At 35.5% G+C, this 15,369-nt stretch overlaps 3 protein-coding genes across 4 annotated transcripts in view; 2 read left to right on the top strand and 1 right to left on the bottom strand.

Moving 5' to 3' along the window:
- LOC130656701 (dual specificity protein phosphatase 18-like) overlaps nt 1-15,369 on the top strand; it is a 98,820-nt gene that overhangs the window by 42,540 nt on the left and 40,911 nt on the right. The window lies entirely within an intron of this gene.
- On the top strand, nt 651-3,653 carry LOC130656690 (exocyst complex component 8-like). The gene is made up of 3 exons (XM_057459590.1): nt 651-730; nt 842-859; nt 948-3,653. Exon 3 carries the CDS (start codon nt 1,025-1,027, stop codon nt 3,095-3,097), a length of 2,073 nt encoding a protein of 690 aa, XP_057315573.1. The 5' UTR covers nt 651-730; nt 842-859; nt 948-1,024; the 3' UTR covers nt 3,098-3,653.
- Nucleotides 5,282-11,104, bottom strand: LOC130656691 (polypeptide N-acetylgalactosaminyltransferase 2-like). The gene is made up of 13 exons (XM_057459591.1): nt 10,611-11,104; nt 10,200-10,298; nt 9,519-9,586; nt 9,241-9,428; nt 8,439-8,526; nt 8,264-8,351; nt 8,081-8,184; nt 7,679-7,805; nt 7,510-7,602; nt 7,345-7,428; nt 6,914-7,043; nt 6,673-6,792; nt 5,282-6,310 (listed from the first exon to the last, which is right to left on the bottom strand). Exons 1-13 carry the CDS (start codon nt 10,991-10,993, stop codon nt 6,161-6,163), a joined length of 1,722 nt encoding a protein of 573 aa, XP_057315574.1. The 5' UTR covers nt 10,994-11,104; the 3' UTR covers nt 5,282-6,160.

The following is a 15,369-nucleotide window of genomic DNA, read 5'->3' as shown; positions in this document are numbered from 1 at the left end:
CTTTCCCCTATAAACTAGGTTTGTTTCTAATTTTAAAAACTGTGAAATCTCATTAGCCAAATGTAAATCATCTCCCCCCCCCCCTTGGTATACAAACCAAATGGTAAAAAAAATTGTAATTAAGAATTGTATTTAACCATGTGAGGTCCCTTATTGACAATATCCAGTGTTTTATTTGTTAGTAGGTTTGAGATGTATGTGAGAAATTTCGTTCTTATGTTTAGGTCAAAAGAAGTTAGGAAAAGTAATTACACCTGATACTTGGAAGAGTGGTGCTAGAAACACTACTGGTGTGTGTATTTGGTTTTTACTTTTTCTTGTGTGTGATGTATGTTTAACAACAATTTGCTGTGTGTTATTGTATGATTGTTACAAACTTGTTTTGTTTTGTTTTGTTTCAGAGGGTGGAGGGAGAAAACCAGGAGAAAATAAATTACTAACGTCTAAAAAAAACAGGTGTGTGAGAGTTTCAGTATTTATATCAAGGATCGCAAGTGTCCAAAGCCTGCAAAGTAATTGTAGAAATAAAGTTGTTTATTTAATAATTATGAAGAATATTGTCCTGTATTATTTCTTCTTCTAAGCTTTCAGTCAAAAATAATTGGAGTACTAGGTGCTTTCATTTATTTTTATTTTGTCTTTTTTTTTAGATTTACACCATACCAACAATTTTCCAAGTGCAGGGTTTGCAAATCAACCGTTCATCAAGTACATTCAAAGTATTGTCAAGGTATTGTGATCATTCTTTTGTTGCAATAATTTTGATTGACAGGTGTCATTACTTCCAAGTTTAAACCTACGAAGTATTTTCATATAAGTAATTTGTATTTTTATTTTTCAGGTTGTGCTTATAAAAAGGGTAGGTGTTGATCTTTACATCTTTTCTCACACTTCTTTATATAAAAATTTGTAAACAGAAGCATTTAAGTTGTTAAATTTCTTTTAAGGTATATGTGCTATGTGCGGCAAGCAGGTTTTGGATACAAAAGATTATCGACAATCATCTGCATAATTTATTTCTAACATGGCTTTCGATGAAGTAAGCTCACCAGTATTGGCCAAAAAATTTTCTGCTCCGGATTTTAATCCAGAAGAGTATGTAAAAACTGTTTTGGCAAAATGTGATATTTATCGAACATTATACGACCAGCGTAACAACATTCAAAAACTCGGCGAAGAAACTGCCGTGTCGTTGAAAAAAAATGTGTATCGAAATTATCGACAATTTATCGATACAGCGAAAGAAATATCTTACCTAGAAGCGGAAATGTACCAACTAAGTCATATGTTGACAGAACAGAAATCGACTTTGGCCGATCAAATTGAGACAGATATATTTGAACGACCAAAAGGGTTGCCAGTACAGAAGGATCCGGAAGTGGAAGCGTATGAAACGAAAAAGAAAAATTTCCTGGATAACATAAAAGGTAGTAAGCAACTATTAAGTGAACTATCTGTTAAAGAGCTATTGCTGGATGGCGAGGTGACGGAGTTCGATCCTGAAACTTATACTCCCATACAAAGGATTGGAGCCTATCTACTGACAGATAACTTGCTGATCACTAATCTTCCACCCAGTGGAAAAGCAACAATCTTGACCATGTTCGATCTAAGTGATTTAGCTGTCGTGAATGTGAGAGATGGACAGGGAGTAAGAAACGCCTTTAAACTGCTTTATTCTCTCGAGACGCGAATGTTTTGTGCACCCAGCAAAGACATGAAACTAGCATGGCTTGATCAAATTGAACGAGGAAAGAAAAACTACAAGAAGGGAGTACAACTTGATGCGCAAAAGTTGGCAGAGTTGAAACTGAAACAGGAGGAAGAAGAAAAAGAAGAGCGCGAAAAGCTAGAAGAGGAAGACGATCAGAATGTAAATAAAAGCTCTGAGAAATCCATCCTTGAATCATCAAATCGTTACCCAAACTTATTGAATGTGGACTGGTTAATAGAACTTCCAGAAGATCTCGACATGTGCGTCGCTCAACGTGACTTTGCAGGAGCCGTACAACTGGTCGAAAAAGGTCGTGCTTACTTGCTGGATTTCCCAGAATCCACTGCTTTAAGAGACATTCGAAACAAGATAGAAGAAAGAGTAAGACAACTTGTAACCACGTTGGAGAAATCTTTAGATAATTCCACATCTTCCCGACATGTTAGTTTAAGATCGATTCGTGTTTATGTGTTGCTTCTGATCCGACTTGACCGCGAGAAACTGGCTTGTGAGTTGTTTTTACGGAACCGGGGATTTGAAATCAAAAACAGTTTCAAGCAATTAAAAATGGAAGGGGCCACTGCGATCTACATCAACAAACTAGCCAGTGTGTTTTTCACTGCGGTGATCGAAACTGGTCGGGAGTATAAAAAAAGTTTTCCGACAAATAAAAGTGCTTCGGCTTTTGTGGTATGGATTCATAAAGAGCTGGAACATTTTGCTGAAAAGTTCTCCAGACAAGTTTTCACACGAAATTGTTCGTTGTCAGGCATTGGTGTGTGTATCAGCATGGCCCTGCAACAATGTAAGCGGCTACAATGTATCGGTGTGGAACTCACGTTTGATTTGCAACACATGTTTTTGAAGGATGTTATGTCTGCTTTGTTCGATTCACGTGACCAGGTACTCGAACGTTCCAGGTTACGAGCAATGGAAGACAGATGGGAGGAAGTTAGTTATAAGACCGACATCGAGGCATTGGAAACGCTTCTAAATGAGATGAAGTCATTGGATTTGATTGGTTTTGATACTTACGTTAAAGATGGCGTCGTGAAACTGAGCTCTTCAACGTTGGTGTTTGCTAAAAGTGTTTTGATGTTTCTAGCGGATGGCATACAGCTGTACACTGCGGAAATGCACAACGTTTTTATTCAGTGTTTTACAGAAATGTTTAAAGCGCAAGCAATCCAGTTTGAAAATCTGCTGAAAGATCCCTCGCTGAAAGAAAAGGTTCACTTTCTTCTGGTGAATGCAGAGTTTGTGTATGGGAAAGTGCTGAAAGTGATCGCAAACAAAATGAAGTCTTTGATTGGACACAAAATCAACTCTTTACAATCCATTGAAGCCGAGATTGAGCGATTGCGTAAATATGGACAAAAATGAATATGAACAAATATATTGGTTAGTTATTAAACTTACTTAGGTGGAATTTGATAGGATTCTATTATAATAACTTCTATTCATTTTTTCCGGCATGATTTATGTAGCTGAAAATGATTTCTGTTCATAATTAGTAAAACTATTCTTTGTTATGAATCCGCAACAACAATTTTGTGCAAAGATAATAATTTCAACCTTTTGAAATCTCTCTAAACTTTTAATTTCACCCAGCGTGTCAGTTATTTCACCGTATGATTTTTATATTTGTTTGTTATTACGTAACTTTTCCGCATTTAATTTCTTTCGTTTTTTGTATTATATATCAGATATAAAACGTAGATTGGATCTGTTTTCATTTTTACCAATGTCTCTTTTTAATACCTTATAGGATTATACCTTTGTTGGTCTAAATTTCCCTCTCCTAATTAAAATCTCATCACTTAGCGCCAACGATTATTCTGAACTAGTTGGTTAATAAACAAATTTTTTTCTGGCTTTTTCTATAAAATTAACCTTGAAAATTTATACTGGTTAAAATTATATGTAATTTTATATTTCAGTCAGCCTTATTTCTTCGTCGGTCCCTGTACTTTTTCAAATTTTTTTTCGGATCGACAAAATTTTAGGCAATGGATAAAAGTATATTAGATCAAGGTTTTTAGTTAAGAAACGAAGACTTAAATTCCGCTTTGTTAAAACAAGGACAGGCATTCGCATTTTACTTTTCTTTCAACCTCGTCACCAGGGCTTATTAGCCTTTATTGGGACGGATAATAGTCCTAATATAAAAAACTGAAAAATCCCTGGGTGACTCCTAATTTTTTTCTCCCGAGATAATTTCTTCCTGGGTAACTTCTCGCTGGTGGATGTAGTCAATAAAAAGTCCACCATGAAAATCGCGGAAATCTCGTAACAATTAACGTGGTAAGTAGAGAAAGTCAATTCCTTGATCCTTTTGAGATATATTTACATGAAAACAATTTACTAAAAAGCGTCCGATGGGTACCAATTTTTGGCAAAATTTCCTTGAGCACTTCTCACGGCTTTCGCACAATAATCTCAAAAACAACTTTCAATTTCCACAACAGAATAATCTTAAGTTACCCACACGTTTTGTTTCCCAATTTATTAAATTCACGCTGAAATTACTGAGCGTAGATATTTTGGCGTGGAGAAAATTTGACATAAATGGCTGTTCCTGTGAACCACTGCTTATGTGTTCATTTCTGACAACACGCGATCATTATAAGATTTGCTGCTTACCCAAACCTTGTACTTAGGAATTTTTTCGAGAAAAAAAAAACTTTTCGGCCATATAATACACCTTTAAATTACTGTTCTTCTTCCAATATACGCCCATCCGAAAGTTCATATCTTATAGTCCGACAACAAGAAAGTCTATATTATAATGCCCGTATACGTCTGTCTGTCTGTCTGTCACGCAAAATGGTAGCATAGCTGCGCGAGTAGCAAGACGCACGCAATGCGGTATAAAAAGGACGGGCGAACCCGTGGATTTTCCACGGGCTAACGACTAGTTACATTAAATAGCAAGATTGCAGCTTTGGAACCGTCACCAGAAATTTTACGCCCTTCTAATAAGCACTGACTCTAGCAAGCGCACAATAATTTTCGAGAACTTTTTAAAAAGCGCTATGTATTTATTAGTGGAAATACGGTAACCAACCGAAAGATTTTATAAATAACTTATTTTAGACCGTAAAGGAACGGGCAAAGTTAAGTACTTAAGAATAAAAAAAAAAAAAAAAAAAAAAATCATTCTTTTTAAAAAAGATTCTCAGAACCTAAGTTGGATTTCCGTAATTTGGGAATTTAAAATATTCTCTGATATAAAACCCCTTTTCTAGATGCTCTTGAGTTTTTGAGCAGCCCTGAGTCAGGAATATCCAAAGGAGTTACGCACAACCTAGAATTTTAAGGAGATTTTCTTGACTTCTCCCTATTTTTTTTTAAGGCATGTGAATTCTCGCACTTTTTTCGATTTGACATATCACGTAAGTAATTCTCGGGATAGGTCAAGGATGTTAAAAGACTGTTGCTACAAAATACCATGCCCGCCCCTAGGGTGTGTGTTGCTGAAGTCAAAGCTGCTAGCGCTTACTTGACGCTTCGGTGTCAAAAAGGCAAAATCCTCTGGGGACGAGGTTGAACAAAATACAAAAAGGATGAAGCAAAGTAATCAATTATCCAGTTACAAAAAATACAAGCGAAGACACAAATTCTCCATAGCTTAGTCCATATATAAACGGGTATAAAATGTGGTGTATGCGTTTTCAAAAAAGCTTCTACGTGTGATAGCTACTTTGGCTAAAAGTACGTCGGACGAAAAAACTTGTGTTTTGTGACCACAGTGTAAAAATCTTGTAACAACATTCATATAAAACATTAAAATAATTTCACGTTTTACGGTTACTGTGAATGCTCGATTAGGCGACTTCTCTTGAATAAGCCTCCCTGGCCAATAAAGATTTCAAACAGAATTATACAAAAAATCCCTTCCAGGCACTTAATCGAACATAAACACTAGGGATACACAAATAGCTGGCTAGTTATATATATATTTTTAATGAGCATTTTACTAAATTCAAATATTCTTACTCCTTCGACAAATATTCTATTGGTAGCATTTAATTTCCGACAGTTTAAAATTCGCAACACAGCGCAAACTTTATGTCTGGATTATTACTAACAACAGAATATTTAAGAATTTCGATTTTCCTAATAAATAAATACCCAGATGTATCGCGAGTGACGCACGTAAGCTCGCGAATGACACACGCATTTCATAAAGGCAAAAGCACACCCAAAACTTTTAGCACGTCGGCTCAAGACGCTTAATAGACAATTATTGCGCAGTAGCTACCTAAGCCCCTTCAATCGTGTTGTTCGTCTCAAAAGTGAGTCATTTTGAAATTTCTACAGGCCCTGAGTTTTGCTGCGCAGCGTTGAGCATGTCGTTATGCGTTGCAAGTGGACTTTCGCCTGAACTCTGATTCCCGATCGTTATAAACCGTTCAGATAAAATTTTCTAGCGATAACTAAAGACTACGTGTTATCCATCTCAAATGTCCACTTCTGTGTTTCATGTCCTAAACAATCTTGTTGAGTCAAATCTTGACCGGATTTGTAGTTATCGAGACACAACTGACTGCCAACGTTTTGAAGTGTTTGCGCATCTTCATCATACTTCCATTTCTAAAAAGAAAACTTACTTTAAAGCTCCATAATATTGAGAGGGAAGTAGAAGAAACACCCGTTTATCCCAGCGTAGCTATCTTTCCACCACTCCCGCAAGTTTCTACGGAACGGATATATACAGTGGAATCTCTCTATCTCGAGCTCGCATGGGACCAAAAAATTTGTTCCAGATAGAGAAAGTTCGAAATAAAGAAAGGAAAATACCTACCTTGGCGGACCATAAAGGGACAGAGACTGTTCGAGATAGAGAGAAGTTCGAAATAGAGAGATTCCACTGTATATGCATCCGTAGGAAAAAAAGGGTTAAATAGATTACACCAAAACGCAATTAAACACAAGATCACAAGCCATATTCATACCTGCATTTTGTCAGTACTGGAGCATGGAAGAATTTTGATGACAGATCCAACATGATTATCTGAGGCTGATAAACACGAACTTTCGTGTTTCAGTTGTTGAGATTTAGTCCAAGACCAGTCCTACGAAAAAATTAGAAAATTTTTTTTTAATTATTTAATACATCAGATTTTCCGGTCAAAAGAGAACAAATATCACTCATTTAAACCTAACCCGTAAGGTTTGAAAAATGTTTTAGCAAACCTGATTTCCGCCCTGGCCATGACATGCAAATATTCCAGCTCCTTGACCCTCAAGATGTCCAAGCGTATCTAAACAGTTTTCACCACCTTGCTTCAACTGTCCGTACTTTAAATCGTCTGCAGCAGGGACTCTATAAACGCAACAACACTAAACAATTTGAAACGTAATATAAACCGGTACTACGGTTGCTGTTGTATGCAATAGACCAGCACTACAATTGGTACTGTGCGCTATAGACCGGTAATACAAGGTATTGTACGATAGACCGGCACTACGAATGGTATCGTGCGCTATAGACCGGCACTACGGTTGGTATTGTGCGATAGACCGGCACTACGGTTGGTATTGTGCCCTATAGACAGGTACAACGACCAGTATTGTGCGATAGACCGGTACTGGCACCGGCAATGTGTGAAGCAGCGAAAACTGACCTTAACTCAGGGTAAACATTCTCTAGGAACCATTTGAAAGGTTTACATTCAAGTTTCTTTCTCAGTGCCATTCTTTCTCGAATGCTAGAAAAAAAACAGTACACTTTATAATCTCAATTTAACCCATTATAATAAATAACTCACAGATGAAAAAATAGAACCTACTCCCCAAATGCGGCATATCTAGCAGAAGGAACTGAAGAAAAATAATATTTTTTATATTCATCCATCCAAACTTCGGCCGCGCGGCGAGTGTTCCTGTGGAAAAAATAACCTTCGTTAAGCCAACCGCACTAAGAACACAGAAGAGAGATTATGCCAAAACCTTACTTACTTTTGAAAAACATTCATGCTTCCTCCTGGAAATTTATAAGGATGTCTGTCTCTGAAAACATGACCTACTCGAGAACACGGTAAAATGTGCATCTCTCCTCCGCATTGCCAGGTTCGGAACGAGATTTCTGAAATAAATAAAATCTAACAATAAAGCATGTGAACGCAAGATTTGTAAGTCATTTCTAGATGAAAGGTTAACCTTATTTACAGCATCGCCACATATACAGTTCAGATTTTCGTGGAGATCGTAAAGTAAGCGACATTAAATTTACGATAATTTCTAGATGTCAAAAAAGAATTGCTAACATTTGAGCTCAAGGAAAAAAGAAATAGTAGTATTTATTTGAGATTGTAAGTCAAAAACAAACAAATAAGCAAACAAACAAACAAATATACACACCTAAATTTTCACCACCCCATACATCCATATCCATATCATATTTACCAAGTTCTTCGAACCAACGTTTATCAATTGAGAAAAGTCCGCCTGCAATCGTAGGAGACCTTAATTAAAACAAAAAACTGTAAAAATATAGCTTTTATAAAAAAACATATATAAGAAAGTAAGCATAACATTTCGTACTTAATTGGCGCAGAAGGGTCTTTTCGATGCTGTTCTAGGGGCTTTGGAGGTAAAAAGTCCCATTTGAAGTTTAAATTCCAACCAAAACCTACAACATTTAAAAAATATTAAAATAGAAAACACAAACAAAAATCCAAACAAAGACGTTTGTAACAGTCGTGTTTAGTAAGATTACCTCCTCTCAATTCAGATGATGAACTCAAGTATATGAAGTCTTCGTGGCCAATAACATCAATAATGGGAGAGACAACAATTTTACGATTCTAAAAATAGTTAGACTTGGTTAAAAATATTTTATACTTTAAAGGAAGATATTTTTGCAAAACTTATTTCTGCGATTTTGGACTCAAAACACACAAAACAAAATTGCACTTCGAAGAGAAAATCGCAAAATTAAGTTCCGAAAATTCGAACACAGTCTAAATTTTTTAAAAACTATTTAATCACAAAAATGTATATTATTATTATTATTATTATTATTATTTACCCAGGATAGCCTCTTCAATTTCTAATTTCTAACTATTATCAAAAGGGTCCAGCGAAGGGGGGTCCTAGTGCATTTAAAGCTCCCATTTATGAAAGTCTACGTTATCAATCCTATTCAGTAGGCAGAGAGGATAGATTCACACTTTCATATTCTCTGGCATGACTAGGTCGGGGTTTGAACCCAACACCTTCAGCACTGAAAGCAAACGCTCTACCACAAGACTATAGTCGCTGTCACATTGTCATTTTCTTAAACTTTTTCTTTGCATTACCTTCCACAGATTTCATAAATAAGAGTTCTAGATGCAAACATTAATTTTGTCAGAGCTTCTGCAAACATAAGTTCCAGAATTTGCACAAAAACGGTTCTAAGCCAAAAAATTTGTTCTTTAAAACAAATATTGTGAGGTTTATTAATCGAAAAAAAGTGCCATTTTCTTGCAAAAAGCTATGTATATTACATATTTATAAAGAAAGAGAAAATACCCTACATTTTTAATACTTTGAAGCAATGGCTCAAGCCACATTTCATTTGATTCGCAATGACTATCCAAAAACGTAAGAACATCACCAGTTGCTATATCAGCTCCTTTAACACGAGAACGTATCAAGCCCTCTCTTTTTGAATTGCGTATTAGTTGAACTTTTGGTATTTTTAACAATTCCTTCCCATCATCAGCTGAACAAAAAAGAATAATATTCCAAAATCAAACCTAAAATTGATATACATGTCACCTCACAAAAACAGAAGAAAAAAACAAGGACTTACGATTATCACTAAAATCATCCACCAGTATAATCTCTTTCAATAACCGTGGTGGAGAGCGATTAATAGCACTAAACAAAAAAAGGAAATGCAGCTATAATTTTTCTCATGTGTAGAACAACACTACTTTAAATTTCATTATTATTATTCTTAACTTAAGTGGACAGGAGGTGGACAGGGTAAATTAATGACCTTCCTATCTGACCTATAAATGTCAGTTTTGCGATCAAAGATAAAAACAGTAGTTAGTTGATAAAGCCCGTGGAAAAATGACAGAACTGCTAGGGCTTTTGATTATCCTGATGTTCCAGCTTAACCGACTTATTTGCTGAATATATGCAAGTAAATCAAAATTTTTATTCATTTCATTTACTAGATCTGTCACATTGTATCGTTGGGGTACCTGAAGGAGATTTTTTTTGCAAAACACGCTAAATTTTGCCAACATAGTTTCAGAATTAGGAAGAAATGAAAAATTCTGCATTAGAAATTTTTGTAGATCAAGAATATGAAACAGGTCTTTCAAAGCAGTTACGCAATTTAGAATTCACATGTTACTGCTTTGGTATCTTTATCTTTGTCTCTCAAATTTGTGACACCAACATAACAAAAATAACTTGCTAAAAATAAGTAACTAAAAATAAATCTTGTTCTAATGTATATACAAAAAAGGTTGTAACATACCTAACAACAGTCCGTAGGAGAGCTGCTCGTCCTTCATTATGAAAGCATATAATGATTGTTGTTGTGGGTAGGTCGTAGTCATATTTGATATTTTTACAACTAGACAAAGAAGAAATATAAATCTATTAGTCACTGTATATATTATTACGCATCAGAAATGAAATGCATACAGGTTCATTTATTTAAGAAAGTCAGATTCTTATGTTAGTAGCTGCATAAAATTTGAGATTATCAGTTAATATGTGGAATATTAATGATGATCTTAAATTTTGCATTCCAGCAGATACCTCTGCCATAGAGTTCTTATTTCGAAAAATTACCAAAGATAATTAGTTATGCATTATAAGTATATACAAATCTAAAATTTCTTGACGAATTTTCATAAAAAGGATAACAAACATATAAACATACCTATTATCTCGAACATCAGGAACATCCCTATTCCATGCCAAGGCATCACTTGCTTCCTGATTATAAGCATTTCGTTGATTTTTATCTTCACCATCTTTTAATCCTGCTGCTTTTATATAACGTTGCCAATCAAAATTATCAAGAGATCTTGGGTCTGTCTTTTCAAGAGAGTTCCTAATATTTGGGTCTCTGGCTATAGCAACTTCATTGTGCGAGAAATGATCTCTTTCTCTGGCTAATTTTCCAAGTGCAACATGTCGATCACGTTCCTCCTTTGAAACTGCATGAATTGACTGTGAGTTATTTGTAAAAAAATAAAGCATTCCACCAATCCATACCGAAAACAAAATTCCGATGATCAGTCTAGTTTTTCTGACTTTCATTGTGTGGGATCATTTACTAGGGGGAGCTACTTAGGTGAGCACAACCTTTTAAGACCAAAACAGCATCTTATAGTCTAAAAATATTATGTTTAGGTGAAATTTAATACAATAGGGTAGACTCACTATTTTGCAAAAAATAATAAAAAAAATTTACCACGAGAGCAACCTTTTTGTTGTCACTAGAGGTCTATAATTGTGTTTGTGGTAAAAGAAAAGAAACAACAACCAGAAATGGTTAGCTAGAGTTGACATATGATTTTTTCTTTAATTTACTAGTCGGTTTGTCTTCTTAATTTACTAGGGTTTGTCTGTCTTTTTTATACAGCACTGTGTGCGTCTCCCTAAATGCGCAGCTAAACTACTATTTTGTGTGACAGACAGAGGTAAATAATAACATTCCAGACTCACATTGTTCTTAGCTACGAAAACAACAATTTAAGCCTGAAGCTGTTCTTATTTTACATTCAAAATATTGTTCTTACAAAAAATCTTGTAATTGGGACCTGAAGGGAGGAAATTTTTCTAAATTGAAGTTGCCATAAAACAAAAGAGCTGTGACACAGCGCATTTGTTTAAGTTAAAACAAACTATATAAAATGATATATCTTCTTAAGCGCGAATAATAAAGAAAAATATATTTATGCCATAGAAAGCAGGTTTCGTAAAATGTAAATTCTGATAAGCTGCTGGGGAGGATTACTTTTTATTATCTAGAGTGCGGCCGTATAAGTTCGTAGAGTACGGTCGTATAAGTTTGCCACAATCTACCCGCTATCACAAAAGCTGTGGTTGTTGTATTAAGTGATAGGCAAATTCGTGCTGCGTAACATGACACTTAATAGTATTGCCGCGCCCAAAGCGCCCATCGCCTGTTTTTGTGAGGTACAAATTTGCCATATCGTTTTGTATTACTTCTCCAGAAATATAAGCTTACTTTTAAGATGTCATTTTTTAATAATTTATCACCTCATTAATCTTTTAAAAGCATTATTTCAAAAAATCGTTAGGGTGGCGAACTTTCACGCACAACTGGTGAACTTTTAAGTACTTTGAGAATACTGCATAATTGTGGAAAATCCAACGATTTGAGAAATAAAATGCTCAAGAAACCATTCCAACACATATTCGCTCTTCTTTATTTTTTTGTTCTTCTAGAAAGAGCATGGATAAAATTGAATCGTTTCATTTTTTAAGACTAAGTTCTACTTATTATTATCACTTCTTTTAATTTTCAGTTTCAGGATAGGTTCTGCTTGGAAAAAGTTCAGATAGTTACTTCCTTTGTTGACTAGCAGAGTCCTGTCAATTGAGGTAAAAGGTAGGTTGTCTATGTAAGAAGTGTTATGTTGTACGGTAGTGAGACATGGGCAGTAAAGCAGGAAGATCTTGACCGTTTAGAAAGGAGTGATATGAGAATGGTAAAGTGGATGTGTAACGCCAGTCTGAGAGACAGAAAGAGTTCAGATGAGCTAAGAAGCAGGCTAAGTCTCCATATAATTAACGATGTTATCCAGATAAGAAGATTGAATTGGCTGGGGCACTTGGAAAGAATGGAGGAGGATAATTGGGTAAGAAAGTGTAGAGATTTGATAGTTCCTGGGGCAAAGCCCAGAGCCAGACCGAGAAAGACTTGGCAGTAGGTTATAAGAACAGACTTGATACAGAGGAAGTTGAGTTTAGATCTAACACAGTCTAGATCAGATTGGAAGAGGGTCATTAATATACCCCGTCCAACCCATGCTAACATGGAAAACGGACGTTAAGCCGAGAATGATGAATGATGATGATGAACACAGGAACAGATGATAAATGCAGTCAGTGCAGCAAGGGTGTTTCAAGTAATATACTTTCTGATAAGGCAAAAAAAATCACCAGAAATGTCTCCATTTCTAAAACTAAATTTTCCGCTGTCTTCAAACCGGCATAAGAGGAAAAATTTAGCTATGCTCGTATCCTTTCCTCACTTCCATCTTGTGGAATAAATCCATTTAATTCACTTGCTCTATATTTGAAATGTTTGATGCCATCATATTCATCATCAACAATATTGTCAAACCTACACCTGTTAGCCTTCCAGGAACCTCAAAACTGCCTTCATGGTGGGTCAATGGCTTCTGTCCTAACAGCCAATCACAACGTTCTCGAAGCCAACAGTCAACTTGCAGCAACAAAAGGCACTTAAAAACATGGATCATCCGCATCTTGTTCATAACACCAATCCTGGAGAAAAAAGAAAATAATACAAGAATTGTTACAACAGAAGAGTGATTACGTCTGATGAGCATTAGGAGAAACTAGCAGAAAAATAAAATTAAAGAAAGAATTTGAGGAGGGTAAAAAGAGACAAAAACTGAAGAGAGAACAGAAAAAAAGGAAAGACAAACCGCAAAGACAAATATAAAAAACATAAAAAAAAACTTTACTGTGCCAATCCCCACCAACTGATGAGTTACCAGATGCAACCCAAGAAAGCTGTAAAGAAGATCAACTTAAGCAACTTCAAAACAGAATCCGTGATAATGTCGCTGATGATAATCATCATGATGAAAAAAAATAAAGTCAGAAATCTTGGCGTACTGATGACAAATGATGCCTCATTTGAGAATCACATCGAAGTGTAATTGATACAAGAAAAAAATTGTCTCTCTGGATACTACGCACCTTTTGTACAAGATCACAGCAAGTAATGTTAGATCTATGGAAAAGCATTGTCCTACCTTGAATTGAATATTGTTCACCTGTGGTGGCCAACCACCGCTGGTATCATTCAACAGATTGAATGGATTAAGTTGTACTTATATGCAAAATTAAAGGCAAATACATCCCCCTCTATAATGCTTTAGCCGTTGGATGATATCTCTTATAATAATACAGAAACTGTGTCTGTCTGTAACAAGCACAGTGGAGGTTCATTTTCCTTTAATAAAAAAGTGATGTCTTAAATGTTTAATTTTTTGACGTTATTCAACGCTATATCACTACTTCAGTGTCAATATCCAAATTAATGAAGCCAGTACAGTTCACTTAAAACTTTGAGGCCAAATAACTTGGAAACGAGTTGGTGATGTCAGTCTTTTATTCACTGTGTGGGTAACTAAGGACCACCTGGGACCAATTTGGGTAAGTTTTCCAAACCTGGATCCGTTTGGGAATAGATGGGTTGATGACATCATCAAAAAACCTTTAGACCTCAATATATCCGCAACAATTTGTCAAAACTAAATGATCCTATACATTTTCTTGTCAGCGTTTCAAGATCTATACGATAAAGGCAACAGGTGTACAAATTTCTGAAAAAAGATTTGTGTTTTGACAGGTCTCTGCTGACGTCAACAAAATTTTCAAACCCTATATCTTAATAATCGTTCATAAAAAGCACATGATCATATACATTTTCGTAATCAGCAGCCGTTTAAGCTCTATACAATAGAGTCAGCGTGGTAACAAGGTTCTAAATTTATTTTTGGTGGATGGGTTGCTGACGTCATTAAAATTCAAATGACACTTTTTTTCATTTTTATCCTGCCTCAGTGGATTTTCCATGGGCTTTATCGACTAGTTTTTAAGTAAATAAGTCATATAAAAATTACAATATGTTTATTTATATATCTCTTATAATAATACAGAAACTGTGTCTGTTTGTAACAGGCAAAGTGGATATCGTCATTTTCCTTTGATGTTGCCGAAAAATGCATGTCTAATATGTTAAATTTTCTGACGTTATGGCGCGACGTCAATAACACTACTTTAACGTCAGTATCCTATATCAAATTAATGAAGCCATTGCAGTGCACCTAAAACTTAAAGGCAAAATAACTTGGAAACGAGGTGGTGACGTCAATGATTTTTCACTGCGTAGGTAACTAGGGAGCAGCTAGGACCAATTTGGGTAATTTTCCAAAACCTGGTTCACCAATCCGTTTCGGAATGGACGGGTTGATGACGTCATCAAAAAACCTTTAAATCCCAATATCTCTGCAACCATTTGTTAAAAGTACATGATCCTATACATAGTCTTGATCAGCGTTTCAATATCTATACAATGAAGGAAAACTCTAATAACAAGTGCCGGGTCGGAGGTTCATAAAAAACAATATTTTGGACGAGTTTTCGCGAGTTGTTCCGAATATCTAAACAAACTATGCCCGTACGGCTTGAATACCCACGCGGAATGGAATAAAACACTTTCGTTCGTTTTTGTTTTTTTTTCTTATGAGATAAGATAAATTTACAACAAACACTTTTACACATTTTGCAATACCAATTCTTGTTGGTTGGACTTCTTAAAAACGCTGTTTGGTATGTTTTCACACATTCCGTGAAACCATTTTTTGCACTTGTCACACTGCGCCATCCTTTCATTTCCAAAAATACCA

Source organism: Hydractinia symbiolongicarpus, chromosome 9 (assembly GCF_029227915.1).
Source record: "Hydractinia symbiolongicarpus strain clone_291-10 chromosome 9, HSymV2.1, whole genome shotgun sequence".
Taxonomy (NCBI): Eukaryota; Metazoa; Cnidaria; class Hydrozoa; order Anthoathecata; family Hydractiniidae; genus Hydractinia; species Hydractinia symbiolongicarpus.
This window is presented reverse-complemented; position numbering and strand designations above follow the sequence as displayed.